Here is a 13,839-nt window from a genome sequence, read left to right on the forward strand (position 1 = left end):
GTCTCCCTCTCTCTCTGCCCCTCCCCTGCTCACACTCTGTCTGTCTCTGTTTCTCAAAAGTGAATAAACAAAAAAAAAAAATTTTTTTTTTAGGTTGGTCTGACTCAAAACCTGGCATTCTTTTTACACCACTACATTCTTCTTTGAACTTGAACTGGGTTTTCTAGTATATATTTCCTCATTTTGTCATTTCACGTTCAAGACAAAACTGTCCAATTTTTAGCTTCTTCTTGTGGGTTTATGCAGAGGAGGTATTAGAGATCACCAGTGTTGGGTCCCTGCCTGACTACCAAGAGAGCTTTTGGTCTAAGATCTGGCAGGAAAAGGCAGACTGCATTAGTTCACATATTGCAAACTTCAAATTAACAACACAATGAATAACCCCAAGTTCTCTAGCATAAAGAGAACTCCATGCTGTCAAGAATATGCCTGTGACCATTTTCCACAGTAATGTTCTACAATTCTTGCACAAAGTGACAAGGCTACTCTTTGTTTAGTAAATGGTATAAATTAAACAAACACTTGATAAATGCACATAACCAGAATGGAAGTCACCATTTTATAACAACTAAAAAGCTCTTTAGAAAAACTTAGCTCCTTTTTATGAGAAAAGATCTTAGCCAGTATCATATAGGTGCTTGACAGAACAATGAAGTCTGGTTCATCACTGATGCAACCGCAACAAAAACATTAAATTCTGAAAAGGGATTACCTGCTTATTTTTCTCAAATGAAAAAAAAAAAAAAACAAAAAAACAAAATCAAAGTTCAGAAAAAGCTAGAATAAAAATTATGGTTACTTTTTACCATGTAAGTGAGACCTTAAAATATAATTAAAACAACCTTTCACTAATCATCAAGTACATCAAAAATTTTTTTCTCTACGAGAAATGGCAGTTCTTCCGTATTTTATTCTTCCATTTTATTTGAAGGGGAAAATGGAATTTTATGTAAGCTATTTCCGGAGCCAACATGACCTGTTTGAAAAAAGATGATAGGCCTACTTGTAAAGAACCACAATATCTGTAAATACTGAATTTTCCCAAGATGAAACAGAAAAGGCCTTGGAAAATTAGCAGTGCTGCTGACCTAGTTCTACTACCCTCTTTTCCAAAAGAAGCCTTTTTGTTCATTTACTTAGCAAATACTTGAGTACATATTTTTTTTTGAGTACATATTGAGTACATATTTTTGAGTACATGTTAGGAAGCATGAACCATGCAAAGACCACTAACACAGCAGAGCTGAAAGATCTACTTTTAGATCACCAAAAGACCAAGGCTGGAAGCAAAACTTTGTTTAGCTTTTGTATAGTGAAGAAATTAAACTTTGATTTATCTATATGCTCAAGGTGGAAATTTCACTCAGGCTTGGTGAGAGGCCAGTACTATTCTGAAGGATAACATGGGTAGTCACCAATACCAAACCCCATTAATAATCGACAAACAGAAGGTATTTACAGATTAATCTAGTTATTCTCATCCACTGATCCTTTGCAGTATTTTTTTTTCTTGGTAAGGAAACAAAAGGAAAACAAAATTAAAACTGCTAGTCTTTTCCTAGGAAAATCCTCACAATGACAGGAGCTTTTAGATCTTGTATGGGGAAAACATGCAAATACCTACCTGAAATAGCAAAGAAGCTTGTTAGTAAAAAGTAAAATGTTACTACATCCTCTTTTACTCCTAAGATTCCTAAGCCAACAAACTCTCTGAAACCAAAATAAAAATTATCTAATCTATCAGGTATAATAATTGGGGGGAAACCACCAGAGCTACAAAATTCAGTATCATGTATGCAGGTACTAGTCAGTAAAGAGAGTAAGGGGGGAAAACACCCAACACATTTTTTATTACAGAAAAACGTATTTTTGTATTTTAAATATTCTTATTACCTTAGCAAACCACAAGATAAACATGTTATTTAGCCTTAATAAAAACATGGAATTCCTTTCCCATCTTAAAAATAAATGACACCTACCAATGTGAAGATTTTAAATAAAAAACAAAAAAGCACCGAAGAAAGATAATACATGAGAAGATTTTGTGAGCCCATGTTAACTAAGATAAAAAATATTGTTCTTTAAGACAGCACTGGGGCACCTGGGTGGCTCAGTCGGTTAAGCATCCGACTTTGGCTCAGGTCATGATCTTGCAGTTTGTGGGTTCGAGCCCCGCATGGGGCTCTGTGCTGACAGCTCAGAGCCTAGAGCCTATTTCGGATTCTGTGTCTCCTCTCCGGGCCCGCCACCCCTCCTCCATCCTCATGCTCTGTCTTTTTCTGTCTCTCAATAATAAATAAACGTTTAAAAAAAAAAATTAAAAAAAAAAATAAAAGACAGCATGAAGAAAGTACCATTTCAGGAAAATATTCATAATTTAGGATGTAAAGCTATTCTACTAGTAATTAAAGACTTGTGTGTAAAGGAATATTGCTATGTTCTATTCTTTTAAGCTTCTTAGAGAAGCAGTGCTTCAAAACAATAGGTACTGAATTCTAAAACGACTTCTTGACTGAACCTGAAAAAATCAGGTTTGAGTTATTCATGATTTTTTACTCTAGTTGTCAAAGTTGACCTCTAACACTTAAATGCAAGAAGAGGCAAAAAGCAACTCTGAAGCCATAATTTTTGGCATAGCTAATTCATTACATTATACTGGCTAAACCAAGGAAGGGTATTAAGTCTGTAATGAGTCTTCTATTACATCTCTCATACATAAAACAAGATATGCAAAATTCCTGTATCCACAGATGTACATTTAAGAAAGTGAGTTCTAGAACTACTACAAACACCCTGACCACAACAGAAATACTTTCATCTTTTCAATTAGTATAAAATATACTACCAGTCTTTTTCAGTCTACCTGAAGTGACTGATAATCAGTATTCCATTTAATTTACACAAGCTTAATTACAACTGTTTTAATAACCTTTTAGTAATGACACCCTGAAGACTTCCAAATTGAGAACGCTCAATTTTAGAATAAAGGAAAAGAAAAACCAAAGAAAGAAAAAGTTGAGACCAACACCTGATATTCATTATAGGAATCCTATATATCATAGTGAAGCTAGACTGAATGTTTGATTCTCACCAGTACATCATTGCAGATATCTCTGAGCTCGGTCTCAATTTTCTCTCTGTATTCTCGAGCCATCTGCTGTTTTTTCTCAGCACCTTCCGTCTTTTGCTCAATACTTGAGACGACCCTCCAAGATGACCTACGGGCTCCTACAACATTTTTATAAGCAACTGAGAGAAGATTCCTCTCCTCATTGGATAATTCAGCTCCTTGCTCGGTTACAGACTTCATGCAGGCTGCCATGTCATCATATCGCTCAGCCTGCTCGGCCAGCTTGGCCTTCTGCACCAGCTCATTTTTATCCATGACTGGATGTTCTGCAGGGAAAAAAAGTAACATTCAGATATTTTTTCCATGAAAATAAAGACTCAGTATTATACCTTTTGTAAATGTTAGATTAACACCTCAAACCTAATTGCCTGTGGAAGAGTCTTCACGCGAGGAATTTAATGCAGCCCTACAAAAGGATGACAATAGGAAGGGGAAAAAAAAAAAAAAGGGAAGGGAGAAGGGAGAATGTCCTCAGCCTTCAGGGGGCAAATTTAAAGCCATTAACATAAATGTAGCAAAACTAAAATTGCATTACATCATCTTTGCTCAGAAGATTCTAATTTCACATAAAGTCAAAGCACATTTGATCAAAAGGCTACCTTAAAATCCATCCCTTACCTTACTTGGCCAAAATCTCAATTCCAATTTCCAATATCCTAAGTAATCCAAAAGTCAGCAGTTTTTCTTTAGTGAAAGCAGTGCCAATGAAGAACGTTACAACCTCTACCATTTTTCCAGAACCATGATTCAAGTCAGCTTAATGTAATTCGTGTCTGTTCATTTTAATAATACCTACTGTTATAGTCAGAAGCATTTAAGTTTACATTTTATTGGTATCACTCCCACCCCAAACCCAGTGATCTCTGCAACACTTGACAGCTGCTCTTGGCATGATAATTTTCTGGAAGAACGGGCCAAACTGCTTGATTTAAGGCATTCTGAATACAAAACAAACAACCGCGCCTTTGCCATCTAACAGACCCTAACACCTCATCTGCCTGCACCTTGTTATACACATACATGCGTTAAAAACACATCGATGAGTCCTGACTCTTACCTTCATGTGAGCACTAAGATGTATTTATTAAGTGCTTCTAGTGTGATTGGTGTTTCTTATGTCACTGCTCTAGTTTAAATGCAGAGTTATTGCATTGTTTCCAGTAGTCAAAATTTAACTGGTTATATGATCACTCAAGCTGCCCTTACCGTAACTTCCCACCTAATTCTCTCTCAAGTTCCCTAGACCTTTTTTAACTTACCCGTTATACTTTTCCTTAAAGATACCCTTTTGAAAGGTGCTAAAACAGCACAGAAAGATGCTAAACCATACCCTGATCCCACAGCAAGTGGTAAATATAGAGCCTGAAGTGCACTATTAAAAGGTGAACAGAAGAGCCACTGTCACTAGAAGAATTGACACCCGGTATCAGATCCTTCACCTTCTCAGGAAAATCCCACAATACTTCTCTTTTAAAGCCAAATCGGAACAAGGTGAACAAGTAATCACCTAGCTTGGGTGCAAGGGATACCGTGTCAAAGCGAAACTATTTAAAATTTATGATTACATACCCCCCACACCCCTCAAAATTACTAATTTTCCCCCTAGGATCTCAAGAACGCTCTTAGGTTAATCCTGCTTCTAACGAAAAATTATCAAAAACCAGTACAAAGGTTTCTCTCCCCAACCCCTCTGGTACAAGGGGAAGTGGATCGGGCTTCTCACACAGTAACTAGTACTCCAAGGCCTCGCCTCTGTACTGCGGAGAAGACTAGCCGCACCCATTTAACCCTTAACCGACGTAAGACGTCGAGTGAGGTGAAACGAACACAGGCAGACCTTGACTTTAAAGTGCAAATCCTCCCGTCCGCGCTATCCGCAACCACCCCTCCTTGGCTCCGCCCAAGTCCCCGATTCTCCCTCTTTGTCATGGCGGATCTGTGTCAAGGAGCCCAACCTACCGCCGAGTGTTAATTCCCCCCACCAGAGCAAGAGGGAGGAGCAGCGCGCCCCCGCCCGAGCCGGGGAAGGGGGGGGGGCGGGGAGCAGCCCGCCCGCCCCGGGGGCAGAGACGCCAGCGCCGCCCGCAGAAGCGGAACCACGACCGGCCGGGCGGCGGACACACCCCACTCTCCCACCCGCGTCTCCTCCGCCACCGGACACCGCTGGTGCTCATTTAGTCTATAAGGACCCGACAGCTGCAGCAGGTGGGGGAGGGGGCAAGAGCCACACCCAGGCGAGCGGGGCCACAGCCGGCTGTTACGCTCAGCCTCACCCGCCCCAAGAGGAGGTCACCATCTAAAAAGCGAGCACAGGGACCCTCGGTTCAAGCCCACCAGACAGACGAGCGAGACGCCGGCCCACCGTCTTCCCCATTCTCTTCTCTATCCCCCGCCCTGGGCGCACAGCCCCCATGCACCCGAAGGAAAAACAAAAAAACAAAACAAAAAAAACCCCAGCCCCATCCCCCACCCTACCGCGGAACCCAGGAAATTCGGCCCCGGGTCCCAGGCCAGCCCCACCCCGGAGCCGGCTCCCGCCCGTGCCAGAAACGAGGCCTCGCCCTCGTGTACCTGGCGGGCGCCTCCGGCCCAGCCTCGGCTCGCGGCCCGGTCCCCAGGCCCGGCCCTGCCGCCGCGCCGCCGCCCGGGTGGGGGAGGGCTGGGTGCCGTCGCCGCAGCGCGGGGCGCGGAGGCTGCGCCGAGGAGCGGGCGGGAGAGGCAGGGGGAGGGGAGGGGAGGGCGGCGAGGGGAGGGGGCGGCCTCACCTGCGCCACTGCAATGCCCGCAGCCGCCGAGTCATTATCTCGGGCGGAAGCGGGAGGCTGGGCGGCGACGAGGAAGGGGCTTTGGGGGGGGGGGGGCGGCAAGGTTGGGAACGGATCGCGCCCAGCGGAGCCTCGGTCACCGCCGGGAGCCGGAGGCCGGGCGGGTCCCTGGGGATCTCGCGTGTGGGCGCCCATTCCACCCGGGGGACGGGGACCGGGAACCGGAGCTTATCGGGGCCAAGGCGTCGATCCGGAAGCAAGCAGCCCGAGGCGGCCGCGAGCCGCCCGCCCGAACCCAGCGGAAAAGCCGCCGCCCGTCTCCGCCTGAGGAGACTCCGCCTCAGCCCAGCGCCGCTACCGCCGGGCGAGCGGGGCTGAGGGGCTGTGGAGCGGGGACGGCCCCCGCGCTTTCCGAAGGCTGGTCTGGGAAAGGAAGGGGTAGGACGAGGCGGCGGCGGCCGGGTCTCTTACCTGTGCCCGGAGTGGGTGGCGGCGGACGGACGGACGGGGGCTCAGCAGTCTCTGGGCGGCAGCGGCGAGGCTGAGACTCTGTCCCTGGATCTCGCTGCTCACAGGCTACAGCCGCTCCGCAGACACGGGGTTTCCTCCAATCACCAGCCCCGGCAGCAGGGGCACCACACGCACGATGACGTCAAACGCTGCTATGGCAACCGTTGATTGGTGCCCACAGCTCTGGGGGCCCAGTGCAACCGCCGCTCCCCAGCGCGCGCGTCCTGCCCGCCCGCGCTAGAGGGCGAGCGGCGGAGCGCACCACCTCTCCCGCTACCAACACTCCTCCCCAGCCCGCTCAGCTCCCAGCTTCTCTGCTCTTGGGAGAGTGAGCCTGGGCAGGAAGCTCCTTCCTTTTTCTTTTCCCCCTCCCCCCACCACTACCTTCCTACCTCGCCTTCCCCTCGGATCCCCCGCAATCTTCCCAGGCTCACTCTTCCTCAAAACCAGCAAGAAGGAAATTCCTCCCCACCCCCACCTTGGTTTTCCGTGCGGCCCTTCTGCGCCTGCGCCAGTCACTCCCTCTAGAAGGGGCTCCGGTTCAGCAACATCCGGGACCTTTCACATCCCCCCCGCCCCCCATCCCCTTCCAGGCGCCCTGGTCCGCCCCGCCCTCCGTGCCCCGCGGTGGTTAACTGCCTCCTGGGCCGGCCGGGGGCTGGATTACGCGAGTGGCTCCGCCGCTCTGGCATTGTGATCAGGCCTTGGGGGTGGCGGGGGAGGGCGCGGTCAGACGGTCGGGGAGGGGCGGTGTGGCGCGCTACCCCCTCAGCCCGCCGCACCCCGTCGCCAGGCGGGGCCAACCTGAGCGCGCAGCCCCTCCCTTCCTCCCTTCCGCCGCCGCGGCTCTACCTGCTGGCTCGCGGAAAGCGGCCTTAGACCTTTTAAGGCTCGGAATAGGGAGTGAGGCGTCCGGCCCCGGAGTGTGGGCTGAGTGACGGGAAGGTTTTCCAATCGGGGCCTCGGGATGCGCGCGCTGTGACAGCTGCGAGGGGACAATGGGGGCGCGAAGCGGGGGTGAGGTGGGTCGGGCGGGGCGGAGCTGGCGGGAGGTGAGGCCTGGAAGGAGAGGCCGCCGCTTTCAGAAAGCCTACAACTCCCGAGGGGAGACGGCAGCCCTCTGAGATGGAGGGTTCGGGTGGTCCTGGAAACCGTAACACGAAGAGAGGCAAAGAGCGGAGGTTGGACCGTACTGACTCGTTTCTCGTAGATCAGATTTTTCCATCCAAATCATGCGTCCAATTGAAGACTTCATGTTGCAGTGATTTAAAACCTAAAGATCATTCATTACCTGTTTTCTCCTGAAGCAAGGTTTGCGGGACGTGGTAGTTCCCAGGGACCCCGCTGACCCAGCGGGCAGTGGAAGGGGGCCGCAGGCAGGGCCAGGAGCGAGGACCTGGAGCCAGGAAGAGGGTAAAGTGAGGAGCGGAAATTGCAGGTGCCGCACAAACGGGCGGACCTAAAACGGTAGAGCCTCCGCCCAGTCAACTTAAGGAAGTTCAAAGAGATACATCGACGGTGTAAAATGCCTCTGCCTCTTCTCCCTTTAAATGTGTTAGAGCTAAGAAAAGATTAGCGCTTGGACGAGCTGCAAAACCAGTTGCAAAAGTCCTCTAAGTTTACAGTTGGCAGTGAGAACTCAGAAATCTCCCTACTACCTTTTGCACACTCCATCTTGGCCTTACAGATTTTTCCAACCTATCCTTTTTTTTTTTCCCCTCCTCATAAATGTACTCTTTAACCCCCATCCCCTATTTCCCCCATCTCTCCCTCCCTCCCCTCTGGTAACCATCAGTTTGTTCTCTATCGTTAAGAGTCTTTCTTGGGCTGTCTCTTTTTTTTCTTCCCAACATACCTTTATTGAGCACCTACTAGGAGGCCTGCCTTGAGGCACAGCTGACAAAGGAGTCTCTGAAGAGATCAGCCTCAAGTTGTCCAGAGGATTGAATTTGTCAATAGCAGACACGTAAAATCTTTCCTCGCTCTTGGGCGCCTTGTCTGTTCTGTATGTTGGATACAGTGTTTCTAACACAGACTGGTCTGCAAATTACGTTTTGCCTGAAGTTCCCGCTGGCATTTAGACAGTAAAGCACAAACCAGGAAGAGAGTTTTCCAGTTTCGGGGTTTTTTATTCCCCCCCCCCCCCCCCCGTTTCCGCATCAGGACAGATTCATGCTAGGCTGAATGGGTGAACAAATTGATCAGGGTTATATTTCTGAGATGGTAAAGTCACTGTTCTTTGACTCCCAAGTAAATTCTTGGTGAGAGTGACTCAAAGGAACTATTTCAAAACCCTTTCCTTTCAAGTTCTCTTTGCTTTTGTGCTAGGCACGGCACCAGAAAGTTGACAGAAAATATTGTTAAATCTTACTTAAAAGGGAAATTGATGTTTCTCTAATCTCAACAATGTGTGTAGGTAGAACATAAGCCTTTTTGTTTTAGAGGAGGTTTAGGGATTTCTATGCATTAATAAATTGTGGATTTACTTTAGGAAACCGTTAAATTAGGCGTTTGCTTCATGTTTTAAAGAGCAAGGCATGTGTGTAGGAAACAATAGGAAGTATTAGGTTTTGGGTTTTTTGTTTTTGTTTTTAGTATTAGGTTTTACATACTCGAATCAAGGAATTTGAGTTCATGGAATAAAGGTGTAATGAGGTTGCAGGGAGGCAAGAATAGAGAAAGTCCTAAAAGCCCCGAATGATAAGTATACCAAGGAATAGGAATATATATGGCAAGGATAAAGGCAAAACGAAGAATGAAGAGGACCCATGAACTTGAGCTGGGGAGAATTACTGGGAGAATTTCATGTAGCCTGACCTGTTTTATTTCCTTCACTGTTCAACTTTGTTGCCTCAGTCAACTTGCTCAACCCTCTGAGCCTTGATTGCCACATCAATAAAATACTGGTAATAAACACACTTAACTTGGTAAGTGGTGAAGATTAAATGAAGTTTTGTATATATGTAGTATATAAGTGTCTTATAGAAGTAGTTATAAGATGCATAGAAGTCATTATAATCTTATACTGCTTAGCACCATTCATTGCGAAAAGTAATTGAACTATTATTCATTTATAAGCAGACGTGTCTCTACTGTTCAAAGGGTTGTGAAGGCAAAATGAAACTATTCAAAATGTCTTTAAAAAGTGAGATATAAAGATGTTCCCTCTGGAAAGGCAAATTTGTGTGAGTTTGTCACTCAAGACTAATGACTTAAGGGATAAGACAGTGAATATTTCTCCGTTCATGTACAAGGGACTGTAATGATGTCTTCACATCTATGCCATACATTAAAATAAGAAAGAGTTCAGGAGAATTTGCAAAAGTGCATCATTCAAATTGGAAAAACCTCGAAAGATCAACTCTCCTGATAAGCAGCAGTTACATGATCTTTTAAATTTAATCTCCACTCAGGTTCTAATCTCACGTTAATATTATGATTTAATTGGAAAAATGCAGCATGGTTTAATGGACTTCGGAGTCGGGACTGGGTACAAATCTTGGTTTGTCAATCAGGCTTTTATATAACCTCAGGCTACTAAATGGGACACAATACCCAATTCCATCAGATTATTGCAAACTTTGAGTAAGAAAGGAGAGTGCTACACATTGTGCTCCAGATGACGATTATCTATGGTTGGAATAATCTAGAGTTTGTTGCAGAGGCCGACTTCACCAAACCCATTTTGCTGTCAGGGCCACAGCTAGATTCCATTGCTCAGGTCTCCCTTGCGGTTAGGCATGGCCATGCGAGTGAGCCCTAACTAATGACATATGACCAATGTGAAGGGCTCCACTTGTCGGCCTGTCCCATAAACTTCCATGCGGACCTCGGGTCAGTCCCTGAATAGACCTCTATCTGCCAAATGAATGGAAAAGATTCCAAGTCTTTAGAGGGACCATGAAATGAACGGAGCCTGGAAAAAGCCTTTCCCTGATCATTTTAGACTTTATTAAGGGATAACTTCTAATTTTTAAGCCACTGAGATTTAGGATTTATCTCCTAACAGCTAGCACTTGTGATACTGTAGATGGCCTTGGCAAGTCCAAAGCATGAAAACATTTAAGAAAAAAAGGGGGTGGGGGTGGTTTGGGAAGAGAAACAAATGAAATTAGAGAGGAAGAAAAAGGAACCTGATCTTGTGATAAAAGGCAGTTTTAAATATTCTCAACTACTCTGTTGACTTCTAGAATGACCTTAGAAAAGCAGGGTTTCCTTTCTTTTCTTTTCTTTTTTTTTTTTTTTTTAATTTATTTTTGGGACAGAGAGAGACAGAGCATGAACGGGGAAGGGGCAGAGAGAGAGAGGGAGACACAGAATCGGAAGCAGGCTCCAGGCTCTGAGCCATCAGCCCAGAGCCTGATGCGGGGCTTGAACTCACAGACCGAGAGATCGTGACCTGAGCTGAAGTTGGATGCTTAACCGACTGAGCCACCCAGGCGCCCCAGGGTTTCCTTTCTTAATGCTAAATCAAACTGATAGTCTCACTACTTTATTTTCTTAATTTGCCAATTAACAAAAAGTAAAATAAAGCTACCATATGATCCAGTAATTGCAATACTGGGTATTTACCCAAAGTACACAAAAACAGTAATTTGAGGGGCATCTGGGTGGCTCAGTTAAGCGTCTTTTCTCTTGATTTCAGCTCAAGTCATGATCTCATGGTTGTGAGACGGAGCCCTGCATAGGGTTCCACACTGGGCACGGACCCTGCTTAAGATTCTCTCTCCCTCTGCCCCTCCCCGTATCGTGAGTACACTCTCCCTCTCAAAAAAAACAAAACTCCCCACTAATTTGAAAGGATATATGCCTCCCTATGTTTATTGCAGCATTATTTACAATAGCCAAGATATGGAAGCAACCCAAGAATCCACTGATAGATGAATGGAGAAAGAAGTGATATTATTCAAGTAGGGATATAAAAAAGAACGAAACCTTCCCATTGAGAGCAACATGGACAGATCTGAAGAGCGTAATGCTAAGCAAAATAAGTCAGTCAGAGAAAGACAAATACCATATGATTTCACTGCTATGTGGAATTTAAGAAACAAAAAGAAAAAGTGAGAAACCAAAAAACAGACTCTTCACTACAGAGAACAAACAGATGGTTCCCAGAGGAGAGGTGGGGGTGGGGTGGGGTGAAGAGTACACTTATTTTTTTTAATTTATTCTTTTTAAGTAATCTCTATGCCCAGCATGGGGATCAAACTCATGACCCTAAGGTTAAGAGTTGCATGTCCTACTGACTGAGCCAGGTGCCCCAAGAGTACACTTATCTTGATGAGCACTGAGTAATGTATAGAATTGTTGAATCACTATATTCTACTCTTAAAACTAGCATAGCACTGTATGTTAATTATCCTGGCATGAAAATAAAATTTTAAATAAATACACTATTTACTTGATGCCGTCCTCATTCCTCTGCCTCTTTAGCTTTTTTTCTTTTTTAGTTATATTTTTTTCAGCCTATACCTTTTAACTCTAGCCCCACATCCTAGACTCTAGGCCTATGCTCTATGATACTTTGGTCATAGATGGGGTTTTTTGCACATCGATTTAAAAACTAAAACTGTAAACGAAACCAAGCCAACTTTGAGCTTTCATACATCAATAAGCACTTAATGAGGACCCACAGGTTGGGGTTATGTTGCTCGTTGGGAATATACATGTGTAGATCATGGTCCCTTCCTGAAAGAGCTCACAGTCACATTCATCCTATAAATTACTGATGTGATTATCAGCAAAGTCAATTTTGCTTTCTTGCTTCCCATGACATTTTTAGTTCTCCAGTGAAATTTTTAGTTTCCTTACATTCTTAACTGTTGGATAGACATCATATCTCTTTGCATTCTCTTAAGGACAGAGACATTTTCTAGAGCATTCTTTTCCTGTGGTTAAGTCATTTTCAGATATATGCTCTTCCTTGGAATCTTTAGATTGTGTTATATTTCCTTGTACTGTAGAAATTTTGGTCCCTTTTACGTTGTGATGATTGTTTTCCTATTACATGTCAGCGAGGGAAGTTCCTTCCAGTCTGAGTTGGCCAACTGACGGATGAAATTTCCTCTGCTTCTCCTTACCATCCTCTTGAAAACTCTTAGGTCTAAAGTTGTAGGAGGGTGCAAGTACATGCTCCCTTGGCCAAATTCTGGACTCCAGTAGACATGTACATTTATCACCTGTTGAGCAACCGCCATGACAAGATCTTGTCCTGTCCCTGCTGTCTAGTTGTCTGCAACGAGGAGAATTTATGTTGTCAAGAATCAGAGGCTGTGTGTGTGTGTGTGTGTGTGTGTGTTTTAAACAGCTGTGATAAATGTAAAAACTACAAGTGTGATTACTGTGGGCTGTCAGTGTTCTTCCACATGCTGCTTTATTTGCAGTTCCTTATTCCTGGGGTCTGTCCATCACATTTTGTAACCAGCCACTCCTGCCTCCCTAGCTCTCTGTACTTTTGTTGTACCTTCTTTGGGGATTTGTAGATTTTGACCGAATAACAGTTTGAAGGCTTAACTTCTTCCTATGAACTTTGCCCTTTTTTTTCAGAGGATAAATTATCCATGATACAATTTCTAGATTCAACCTCCTCTGCCCTGTATAGCCAGTGGAAATTCCTCTTGAAAATATTTGGTTGACTCTTATTTTTCAAAAAGCCTTACATGATATTTTAATGCGAAGATGGGGAAGATTGTAGCAAGAAACTCGACACCATTTCAACATCTTAACCCTTAAGAGTCCAGAGTCCAGTCACTTATACACACACACACACAAATATATATATATATATATATATATAAATTTTTTAAAAAGAGGGGCACCTGGGTGGCGCAGTCGGTTAAGCGTCCGACTTCAGCCAGGTCACGATCTCACGGTCCGTGAGTTCGAGCCCCGCATCGGGCTCTGGGCTGATGGCTCAGAGCCTGGAGCCTGTTTCCGATTCTGTGTCTCCCTCTCTCTCTGCCCCTCCCCCGTTCATGCTCTGTCTCTCTCTGTCCCAAAAATAAATAAACATTGAAAAAAAAGAATAAAAAGAGACAACAGGCTCCAAATGGAGTCACTTGTGCTTAGCCCACATTACTAAACCAAGACTTAATACCTAATGTAATTGCATTTTCAGCTTCTCCTGGGAATGTAATCTTAACTAGTCAGTCTGGAATTTCCCGGTCAGCACTACTAAGGTAATTCACCTGATAGACCCCTGCCATCCCCAAAAGGAAGGTGACCTTGCCCCAAACAATCCACTCTTTGCTTCTACCCCCTTTTGTTTTGTCCCACCTCCTTCTGCCTATAAAAGTCTTTCATTTTGTAGAGTTCTTTGGAGCTTTCTATATGCTAGATAGGACTCGACCTGATTTATGAATTGTTGAATAAAGATAATAGGATTTTTAAAATTTAATCAGTTAAATTGTCTTTTAACATACGTATAGTTTTTTA

At 44.8% G+C, this 13,839-nt stretch overlaps 1 protein-coding gene across 1 annotated transcript in view; it reads right to left on the bottom strand.

Moving 5' to 3' along the window:
* YWHAZ (tyrosine 3-monooxygenase/tryptophan 5-monooxygenase activation protein zeta) overlaps positions 1-7,012 on the bottom strand; it is a 33,549-nt gene extending 26,537 nt beyond the window's left edge. The window contains exons 1-3 of the mRNA XM_006943327.5: positions 6,884-7,012; positions 6,367-6,554; positions 3,092-3,396 (exon numbers count right to left, since the gene is read on the bottom strand). Of these exons, the coding sequence (XP_006943389.1) occupies positions 3,092-3,385 (294 nt within the window). The 5' untranslated portion in view covers positions 3,386-3,396; positions 6,367-6,554; positions 6,884-7,012. The remainder of the gene's footprint in view (positions 1-3,091; positions 3,397-6,366; positions 6,555-6,883) is intronic.
* Between the last annotated feature and the right edge of the window lie 6,827 nt (positions 7,013-13,839).

The sequence above is a fragment of the Felis catus genome, chromosome F2 (genome assembly GCF_018350175.1).
Source record: "Felis catus isolate Fca126 chromosome F2, F.catus_Fca126_mat1.0, whole genome shotgun sequence".
NCBI lineage: Eukaryota > Metazoa > Chordata > Mammalia > Carnivora > Felidae > Felis > Felis catus.